The sequence below is a fragment of the Phycodurus eques genome, chromosome 3 (genome assembly GCF_024500275.1).
Source record: "Phycodurus eques isolate BA_2022a chromosome 3, UOR_Pequ_1.1, whole genome shotgun sequence".
NCBI lineage: Eukaryota > Metazoa > Chordata > Actinopteri > Syngnathiformes > Syngnathidae > Phycodurus > Phycodurus eques.
In genome coordinates this window covers 11,376,822-11,388,203 of record NC_084527.1, presented here as the reverse complement: position 1 = coordinate 11,388,203, position 11,382 = coordinate 11,376,822, and the positions used below count along the sequence as shown (strand labels likewise).

General features: G+C 40.4%; 1 protein-coding gene across 1 annotated transcript; it reads right to left on the bottom strand.

Annotated features, from left to right (window-relative positions):
* Positions 1 to 300: 300 nt before the first annotated feature.
* On the bottom strand, positions 301 to 11,280 carry cdc45 (CDC45 cell division cycle 45 homolog (S. cerevisiae)). The gene is made up of 18 exons (XM_061673415.1): positions 11,091 to 11,280; positions 10,911 to 10,970; positions 9,904 to 9,996; positions 9,692 to 9,829; positions 8,530 to 8,679; positions 8,387 to 8,445; positions 8,262 to 8,310; positions 8,129 to 8,190; positions 7,967 to 8,017; positions 6,703 to 6,822; positions 6,456 to 6,587; positions 6,285 to 6,383; positions 6,047 to 6,208; positions 4,314 to 4,452; positions 4,152 to 4,235; positions 3,644 to 3,762; positions 2,529 to 2,605; positions 301 to 1,816 (listed from the first exon to the last, which is right to left on the bottom strand). Exons 1-18 carry the CDS (start codon positions 11,139 to 11,141, stop codon positions 1,752 to 1,754), a joined length of 1,710 nt encoding a protein of 569 aa, XP_061529399.1. The 5' UTR covers positions 11,142 to 11,280; the 3' UTR covers positions 301 to 1,751.
* Positions 11,281 to 11,382: the final 102 nt, after the last annotated feature.

The window sequence follows — 11,382 nt, the reverse complement described above, 5'->3', positions numbered from 1 at the left end:
AACACAGTACAGTAAAATGTCTTGAACGGGAAGAGACAAAAACAGATACAAAGAAGAAGGAGCGGCTACTAATTATCCATTCATGTGTAATTCTACATAATTATGTTGGTGGAGATAAACATGTTTTACACTGGATAACATCACAACAGCAAGCCTGTTTAAAACAGAACCATTACACATGTAAACAGTCGAGGAATAGTTGACCAGTGATTGAGCAGCGAGACACGCACTCACTGGCAATAAAGTTAAGTACACCTGCATCATAAAACCTTAAACTCCACAGTTTGTGATTTACACACAAACACATTTTTTACATTCCCAACTGTCATGGAAGTATGAAGAGAAGAGTTTACTAAACTAAACAATTATTTGCAGATGCCTGAAGGCAGGTAACAAAAAGCAATTTGTAAGTAAGTTTGACTCGTGGTAAAAAGTAACATCGAAAGGCAGTAAAACATTAGCACTGCACCCAAATGAAGCAGAATAAAAAAAGTGGACTTGAATGATTCAATTAAAATATATTGCACACAAGTTAAAGAAACATTTTACCTGAATAAAATGTTTAAAAACAAACAAACAAAGATCTCCCTTCATTTTCTTGGCATCGGTTTGATAATTTTCATTTATTCTGTTTTTATTTTAGTATTTCATTGAGCGATTATTTTGCATACTACTAGAGGAAGCCCGCATATCAGCAGTATCGTCCTCACTGAGCTCAAGTCTCATGAGATTGTGACGCATGAAGTCTTGTTTGACTTGCTACATATTTTACCCCCCAACTCTTGGTCAAACGCCCAACACTGTACTCCAACACTATACAGCATCCTAATAAATGACTGATTATCTTTATTTAGGTTCTTATTTAGCTACATCAGAATCAGAATCCTCTTTATTTGCCAAGTATGTCCAAAACACACAAGGAATTTGTCTTCGGTAGTTGGTAAAATAAAATATTTAAAGAAGCACGATGCCTCAGCTCTACACTATTTCAAACTACAGCTAAAAAAATTAAAATATTGTTAGCCAATACTTTTCTGAGTTCAAACTATCCAATCCATCAATAAACAAGATTTTTGTAAATGCTGAATCTTTTATTGGCTCTCACAAGATTGATCTGGTGTCCAGTGATCAGGATCACGCAGCTTTCTCTGGATTAACCATATGTATGAGTATTAAGCAATTATTGTACCAGTCATGCCGCTGGATGCCCCCCCACCCTAACCCTCTCCTTTCAAGTGGTGCTGTGGGCCGGCAGCAAATTACCGCCAGGACACCTGACCTGCATTCTCGCTTGAGTGTGTACCGAGGATGCACGCTCGCCTTCAGCTGAGCTTAGATCACGTTCATTCCATTTCACCAACTCTGTCTTTGAGGTGATGAGATGCATTAAAGCATTAAACTGTTAATGATTTTACACTGGTACACTAGTCAATATTGATGATCACAGGTTTGTGTTTAAAAGAGGCTGAAACAACCTAATTGAAATATTTAAGTGCCATTTTGTTACTTAAGACCTTGTGGTTTATTAAACATGCTTAAAATCTTACATTTAATGAAAGTCTGACACACAGACATAAAACACCCACACATTTACAACCTACTGTACAATATACACAGAATCTGATTAAAAACATTAAGAGAAAAAAAAGGAAAGAAAAACTAAATACTCTCACTAGTGCTGCTCTATGATGTGGACATCATTCATATACTGTATCTCAGTCACACTCACATTCATTTGGAGAAGAAATGCCTCAGGACAGAAGGGTTATGAGTGCATCCAGGAATTTGCTGCGGTCTTCAGTCTTGAGTTCAATAACTGCACAGGAACAAAATTGATAAGTGGTCAGCTTTGTTTGTACATTTTTACAAGCCACTCGGCCATCTACATGTTTATATTGTGTCTTCCAACAAAACATCATGACTTGCTAAGAAAGAAAGGTCTGTTAACCATAACATCAATTTACGTACCACTTATCCTCACTCGGGATGCGGGTGTGCTGGCGCCTATCTCAGCTAACCCTGGGCGAGGGGCGGGGTACACCTTTAACTGGTCTCCAGCCAATTGCAGGGCACATATAGAAAACCAATCATTCACACTTATGGGCAATTTAGAGTCTTCAATTAAGCTATCATGCATGTTTTTTGAATGTGCCTCCCACACAACCGGAGTGAACAGAGAAAACCCATGCAGGCACGAGGAGAACATGCAAACTCCATAAAGGTGAGGCCGGATTTGAACCTGGGTCATCAGAACTGTGAGGAAGATGTGCTAACCAGTTGTCCACCATGCTGCCCTGTTAGCCATAACATTAGAACACATTTGTAAAAATACAGCAAAACTCTGGTCATATTTGTAATAACCTGCAAGGCTCCAAAACTATTTCACACCTCTATTTACTGTTGGTTTTCTACTTGAAATGAAGACAATGCCGCCCCCACGTGGTCAATGAAGAGGATAAAAACTTTAGCCCTGTCTTGCAACCAAATTGCAAATTAACTCTTAACAAGACGCCACAAATTTCACTTACTGGATGTGTCAAAGTGGTCATGCAGCGTTCTGGAGCTGGTGCTCTCTGCAGCTTTCTCAAATGCTCTGCCAAAAAAACTGAGAAAAACAAACAGAGTGAAGCATTTGAGTCTAATGTGATCCACTACAAGAACTTCACAAAGATAATACTCACCTTCTGATGGGATTTTTTCACTGTCATATAATTAAATTAGTTAAATTGTCACTACCAAAGGTGGGCAAAGAAGCCAAAAACATTTTGCTCAAGCAAGAGTACTGTTACTCGATTAAAAGGAAAAAGTAGCCCTCCAAATAATGACTTGAAATTACAGTATTCAGTGAAAAAAACTACTATCGGAGCATGATTGTGACGTACAAAAATATAAACTTGGAATGTGAAAATTAATATTTCCCACCAGTAACTAATTAGAATAGTAAATTAAATATTAACAATAACATAAATTAAGGTAAATTCAGCTACAAGAAATGGTCTTAAATTACCTCTCTTTGTTTACAGTCATGAAGTACCCCAATAGGCTCCCTAGTATGCTGAAATTACATAGCAAACCGCAATGTGTTTTCTCTAGTTCAAAGTGGAGTTCTTGTAAGCTTAAATGTGGATATATTTAGGCAGACACAGATGACATTTTATGAAAGAGCTCGTTTTTCGGAACCTCTAAGGCAAACATAAAATGAACGCGAGGCCAGGAGTGTCCTGCCTCTTCTGGCTGCAGGTCGCAGTAGAGTAGCAGTTCAAAACTGCTTCCTTGAGCAGGGTCCTACACATTTGAGATTTCAAAATTCCACACTTTTCCAGACCATAATTTTCAGACTTCTCGGTTATTTAAAAAAAATAAAATTAAAAAAATAAATAAATAAAAAATAAATAAAAACATCTGAGTAAATAGATAATTTAATAATCCGGGGACCTTAACCCTCTAGTGTTTCCTTAAAACTAATCCGACAAATGCAATTTACCCAAAAGTTACTTACGTAAATGTAGCAGAGTAAAGTCACACGTTACTACCCACTTCTGGGACAATTACTCAGTGTAGTTCTACACAGTAGTAAACCACAACTACAATGACCATAAATGGGACGGACAAAATGCTCCCACACGACTTAATACAAACGTACTTCTTTTTGTCAGATGTTTCCGACTCGGGTGGTATTCCCACGACGAGGACGGTCCCTTTCTCCACATCTTTGGGAGCGGCCATGATGAGCGGAAGCAACCTGCACCTCTTATTCCTCGTCTGACAGGCAAAAGAAACATGAGGAAAAACAACTTAATCATACTTTACAATGGAACCCATAAAGCTAAACATGTCTGAAGTTATACAATCTTGAATTTTGATCATTCATTACAGCATAGCTTCATTTTCAGGGAATGCAGTGAATGCACAGTACAAGTCAGCTATGTGTTGTCCTATGTCAAGAGTATATTGCAAAATGATATAAAATGAATTATACTGCAAAAACTGCTTGTACAATTAATTGAGTTTTGTTGATGCTGAAATGTATTACCATTAAATTTATGTAACTTCCCATGGGACACAATAATAATCCAAACAAATCACAGGTCAACTAGCATCAATTAGAGGCTGCAGCGTACCTTTAATTTGGATAATAATGAGCTACTCACTGATTGGACGAATGCTTTAAGGAGGTACTTCGAGAGCAGAGTCAAGGCCATGGGCTTTGAAAAGAGCTTGACATCAGGGGTGCCCTGTGTGAGAAGCACGATTATTCAACTGAGTTGTGCAGTTAGCAAACAATCACATGCATGATGGTTGGCTATGGGCACCTCCATAAGGTAGCAGTAGAGAAACGGTCCTTGGGACAAGATGAGGTTGGTGCAGATGCAGCTAGCGACAGTCTGCTGGATGGCGATCAGCTTCTTCTTAGCCAGGTCCATGCCTGAGTGTAGACATTCCAGGTTGCTCCTTAAAAAGAGGGCAGACGTCAGATGCGGGTCAATTAACTTCAAAGGTTATTACATTGAACTAAGTACAGGGGGTTCTTGGTGTGTGATGGTCCTTACATTTGGACGTTATGTACGGCACGCAATAAACTAAACTAAGAAAAAATACCAAAACTGTCACAGCCTACAGACGTACACCGGGAAACAGGGTTGTAAAAAAGGTGCACCTTAATTCCAATATGATATGCAATGTCTGATCTTACACATTTATCCATAATATCCATCCATCCATCCATCCATTTTCTGTACCGCTTATCCTCACAAGGGTCGGTGGCGTGCTGGAGCCTATCCCAGCTATCTTCGGGCAGGAGGCAGGGTACACCCTGAACTGGTCGCCAGCCAATCGCAGGGCACATATAAACAAACAACCAATCACACTCACATTCACACCTGCAGGCAATTTAGAGTCTTCAGTCAACCTACCACACGTGTTTTTGGGATGTGGGAGGAACCGGAGTACCCGGAGAAAACCCACCCAGGCATGGGGAGAACATGAAAACTCCACACAGGCGAGGCCGGATTTGAACCCGGGTCCTCAGAACTGCGAGGGAGATGTGCTAACCAGTCGGTCACCGTGCCGCTTATACATAATATGATCACATAATTTTCACTGCTCACAGAATATCAATGACAGCCTGGTATCTGTTGCTACCGCGTCTGTTTGACGGCATCGGATTTAGCGTCTTTGTTTATTAGATGGCAGAATATTTATTTTAACACGACTTCATAGAACATTCCCAAGCAATCTCCAAAGTTAAAAAATGTTGAGTAAAAGGGGCAAGTTACTATGTTGCTTTTCAGAAGGTATTGAAACACTGATGCCGATTCAGTAGCGAACCATGAAGCAGCTTGGCATTTTGTACCATGAATACCAGCGTTTTGGGGCGGGCGTATTATACATGGGTACAAAATCTACTGCAAAAGGGCGATTTGGGGGTGCGTATTACACTCCAGTGTATATTACGGTAATTGTTGTATATTTATGGCCTAGAAGTGCTTTTCATACAAATATTTACTGTAATTATGACATTTCGAGGTTATGAATGGCTTGCAATGAACTTGTTTGGGTAGCAGCGTAAGAATATGTCGTCACATGGCACAAGAAGGCAAGCTCAGTAACCGCCACTGTTATTGTTTTTCATTTGATTGCTTAAAAAGGTCCCATACTTTAACAGACCAACTTTATCTAGTATTTGGGATGTTATATTGGCTATATGGTGCCTTAGTAAACATGTGAAATATGAATTAAAATTATCCATGCATTCCTGAGTTACAGAGGGTTTTCTGCCAAAAGGCCTGAAATCAGGACGTTCAAATTTCTCGAGCTTATCTACATCGCGAGCAAAGATCTTCGCCTTTAATATTTATTCCCTAAAAGTACTGTTAATACAAATGTTGACTATAACTATGACTTTACTACTGGGTTAGCGCAAGTTCGTGACAGACTACCACACGTTATGACTTGAATACAAATTCGGGTTAAATCGCCACAATAGGAATAATAGAATCTCCTTCGTCAACTGAGGAGCCCCTGTAAACATATTCTAGTACCACACCTTGAAAGAGAGTCCAGAGCCTTGATAAAGTTGTCTGTCTCGCTCTCATCTTTCTCTGTGCTCTCAAGAAGAGCGATGGTAGCGTGCACCATGTCGCTAGCCAGGAAACGGTTCTTGAAGCCAAAGTGGACACCGAATGTCTGGATACGGATGTCCTTCATTCTGTCAGAGGGTAAAAATGTCAGTGAATCCATCCGTGACATCAACAAAAATGGCTTAATCTTCACAGCAGCCACACCCGTATTTATTGGAAGACTCCTCGATAACTTCCCGCAAGTTCTCTTTGATTGACATGTCCATGGAGGTGAACTTCTGCCGCACTTGCCTTAGAGGCAGCCTGGTACAAAGGACCACTGTCAATACACCAATATTTGCTTTTTGCATTCTGCAATCCACAACGTAATCTTACCCCATGTCAGCCAGGAACTCCTGCAGCTTCTTTTGGCCGTTTAAAGTCCATAGCTTGAAGTGGCAGGAGGTGTAACATGAATTACTGATGCTCTCGTACAGAGACCAGTGCTGGTAGAGGGTCAGACGCAGGCTGAAGCAGAAAGTTAAGGCAGGAGGTGCTACAAAAAAGCTTACACATGGGAACTGTTGCAACAAAGTGCAGTGGTATCAAACTTCTCAGATGAATTCAGGCAAATCAAGGATACTCGTACTCAAAGGAGATCCTCATGCAGTCAATGGAAAGAGAGTTCTCCTCATCTTCGTTTCGATGGTTATGTCGGGACACATGCCGCTGCATAGTGGCGATGTCTGTTACATATTTCATACTAACAAGCAGAACGAAGTGAACACGTTACAGCACAATACTGATGCAGCAGCATCAAGTATCAATATGCACCCAGGTCAAAACAGGTGCGTAAATATGGCACGAAGGAATGAATTATACTGATCTGAATGCAAAATATAGATCCAATTCTTGCTATCTGAGAGAAACATTTTCTAGCTATTCCAAACAAAACATTCCTTGGTGGTTGTGAAACACACTTTGGCTTACATTTCAGGTGCTGAATCTGTGTGAAAACTGTTGTGTGCTGTTGTAGTTTTTATTCTTTTCTTGAAATGAAAGATGATATATTCATGGTAAAGTTAACAGAAAATTGTATTTTCGTATTATTTCAATATTTAAATTTGTATATAGCACCATGAAAAAAGTATTTCAGATTCTCAAACACTATTTTTGCATAGTTTCCCTACTTAAATCTTTAAGGTAATCAAACAAGTGTAAATATCAGACAAAGATAACCCAAGTAAACTTAAAATGCAGTAATTTTATTTAAGGACAAAAAAATATTCAAAGCTATGTGGCCCTGTATGAAAAGCTCATTTGCTCCCCCCCCCCCTTCAAATCATGAATTAACTGTGGCTAATAACAATGTATTTTGAAAGCTGAGTTCATTTTCACTGACCACACTAAAGCCTGATTACCGCCACACCTGTTCCAATCAAGAAATCACTTAAATACAACCTCCATCCATCCATTTTCCAAACCGCTTATCCTCACTAGGATAAGTCTGACAAAATGAAGTCAGCCAAAAGATCTCAAAAAGCTGCAACAAAATGCCACAAAGGAACACAGGACAACATGTAAAGAACTGAAGGCCTCCCTTGCCGCAGTTAAGGTCAGTGTTCATGACTCAACAAGAAGGAAGGGACTGGGCAAAAACGGCATCCAGGACAGAATTCCAAGGCGAAAACCACTGCTGACCAAAAATAAAGGCTCGTCTTAAAAAAAACCTGAATGAAAGATTCACAAGACATTTGGGAGAATATTCTTATTACAAAAAAATACCCCCCCCCCCCCCCCCCCCCCAACAGCCCAATTGTCTTTGTGTGTGTACGTGGCCCAATAAACTGTAAAGATAACACTAATGCTATAGCAGCTGCAATGGCGGAATGAGGATCATTTCTCACTGTGTGACTTTGTCGTGAACCCACTGGTCTGTCAGCCCGATGACAGCCCACCTGTTAAGAAAATACATTACAAAAAAGTCATTAAAGTGTACGCACAGGATAGTTTATGAGTTACAAAAAAAAAAAAAGAGAGAGCGAGAGAGAGAGAGAGAAAGAACTTACCAGAGCATGTCTTTAGTGTCTTTAGTCAACACCCAGGCAAGCTCGAAAAACATCATGGCTGCCTACATAGGAAAGATAATTCAAAATACCGTATTTTCTCAAACAGATGCTCTGCCGAAGAGTGGTCACTCACAGATGTTCCATGGTATTCATACTGCTCATACTCAAATAAGATTTCCCTCCTGTGATTAAAGGGAAATGTTAATGCAAATATCCTGCACCAAGCAGCAAACACTGTCCAAATATCACTTCGGCTACCTTCGTGCTTCCCACTCCCTCTTCTCACGTTGCCTCTCGATTCTCCTCTCAACGGCCCCCTGCATTAAAAAAATAAAAAATAAATAAAAAGTGTCAAACACACATTTAGAATGTGTATACTTAAAAAAAATGCTACACATTACTTCATCAAATCTCCTCCGTTTGCCAGACGGCTCGGAGCCATCACCGCTTTCATTTCCGGAGTCATCTCCCTCCTCCTCCTCTCCGTCTTGAAATATTTCGTCATAGGAGGGCACAGCTAAGTCGTCGTCTTGTTTTATCAGCAGTTTTATCTTCAGAGAAGCAAAAGTAATGATGGAAAATACAATGCATCCATTTTCTATACGCACTGTGAGCTTGAGTCTATCCATGCTGACTGAGGGCGAGAAGCAGGATACACTCAGGACAGGTCATCAGTCAATCGGATGGCGCACATGACGTGTGTCAGCAAAGTTCCAGGAGAGCCGAGAATTGTGTCAGGACAACTTGTGGCTGCTTCACCATGACAACACTCACAATGCCCTAAGCATCTGAAAGTTCCTGCCCAAGAAGATTATCATCATGCTAGAGCAACCTCCCTACATACCCAACCTGGCTTTGTGTGAATTTTTCCTCTCTTTTCCAACCTCAAGGGGTTCATCATGTGGACCTGTTTTGATTGTTGGAATTGTTCTGACACACCTCAGACGGTATAAACATTCACACCTATGGATTTAGTATTAAATACATTTTTGGAATGTGGAAGGAAGCCGCAGTGGCGTGCTAATGTGGTTTGCTGGCCTGGGCACACAACACCTTGTTGATTCTCCTAGAAATCATTGTTGGGGGGGTGGTGTTGTGATCCCCAACTTGGTGGATAGCCGGGGCCACCGCCCCCGCTCCCTTTGCACACCACTGTGAAGCTGGAGTACCCGGAGAAAAGCCACACAAGCATGTAGAGAGCATGCAAACTCCACACAGGAGGGCCCGACTCGAAAGTCGAACTTGAGACATTCCGACTATGAGGCAGATGTGCGAATCCCGCAGCCACTGTGATGCCCCGAAAACAGCGTCTTACAAAATGGCAATTATTGTCCATAGATAGGATAGCACAAAGATTTCATTGTGTCAAGAAATTAAATGAAAACAAGCTTCTGAGAAAAGTGGTAATTTAAACAAAGAAGTCAAGAAAAATGTCTAAGTGGAGACCTAACCGGAATTGGGAGCAACTAGTTTAGTTGGTTATCCCAATACAACAACAAAACTGAAATGCAGATGACGGTAATTCATGAATTGTAGTCTAATTAACTAATTATTATCCATCACCTGAGTGTCATTGTAGACATTAACCACATCTACAGGCCGATGTGTGTCACAAATGAAGAAGATGGAGTCGTCTTCGGGCTGCAGCATCTCGAGGAGGTCAACGTTGGCGCCGCAGTTGATGAGGACAAAGTATTTAAACTGCAACAACAATAAAAATAAAAACATTTATATACAAAACTCTCAAGTCATTTATCACCTGATGAGTTTCATACTTGGTCTTTGTGTTCAAGGAAGGCAGTGCCAAGGTCCTGCCATCCCGTCACTGGTACAAGAGTATACTGAACCTGGTCGCAGTGGAACAAGGCCTGAGGAAGAAAAGATAACCACTATTTAATTCATTGATTCTTAAATGGTGGGTCAGGGCCTTAAGGTGGCTGTCGGAGAACTAGTAAAAACATGTTTTATTTTTCTTAAAAGTACAGAGGCGTTTTTTCAAATATCATACCAACCTAATTTATATGATTTTCAGTCATGATAGCCTTCTGAGGAAAACCGTGGCCAGTGATTAAAAAAAAATGTTTAACACTCCCAAAAGTCTACGGCAGGATTGTCAAAGGAGTGACTCTCAAATTGTGGTACATGCACCACAAGTGGTATCCGAAGAATCACTGAATTACATGCTCATATTGTGCATAATTTTACAGTGGCTAATTTTTTTTTTTTCTCAGAAAGTACATTACATTAGTAAAGTTTCTAAAGTTCAGTTGTATTTAACTTTTACGTATAATCTTTTAGAGCCGTTTGTGTTCAAAAATTAATTTAGGTAAAATTTTTTATTTAACATGCAATTCTATTTGAATAATTTAAGTGCAGTTTCCCCCTATCTTTAAGCACAGTGTACATAATGTTACAATGGCTTGCAATCGTATGGTCAGTATGGTGGGGTATTTGGAGAGCTATTTTTCTTGAGGTGGTACTTGGTGTAAAGTTTGAGAACCACTGCCATGGAACAATGAACGGTGTGCGCGCAAATATAGTGTGAACATTTGTACAACTTGTCCTCTTGAGGGATAATTATATGATTGGTTGTTGTTTTTCTGCCTCACTATTAAAGCACACCTCTTACTCTAGCTACCGTGATCTTCACTAAATGTCAGAAATAGTGTCACTAACTAGCCAAAACAAAAACAACAACAACAAAAGCAACTGCAGCTAGCTACTAGCCAAAACAAAAACAACAACAACAAAAGCAACTGCAGCTAGCTAACAGCTAACTTACCTGAAGGATCTTACAGGCGCAAAGAGCATCGATATCTGACGCGACCAGGAGTGCAACTCTCTGCAGAAGAGTTCGACAAGGTTAGCAAAGCGCGGTGGATAGTTTGAAAAGTGAACGCTTTTGAGTCTTTCACTATCATTAGCTCTGCAAGCTAATGTTATAGTTCGCACAACAACATACCTGGTTGGCAACAACTTCATAAAATTCTTTCCGTATGTCCGTGACAAACATCTTGGAGAGAGACAAATGACGCTGGCGTTGAGTCCTCGACACGAAAACGACAGGTTAAAGTGGAGCATGTGTCACAAAAACAGCATGAAGAGAGAAATTTTCTGGGTTTTGGGTCAAGAATCGGACGGCCGACAGCTCCTGCACCGTTGCAACAAATGTGGCGCCAAATGTCTGCGTCACACGCAACCAATCAGGGAAGGGGAGCGTATGTACGTCACGCTCACGACGCAATGTTCGAGAG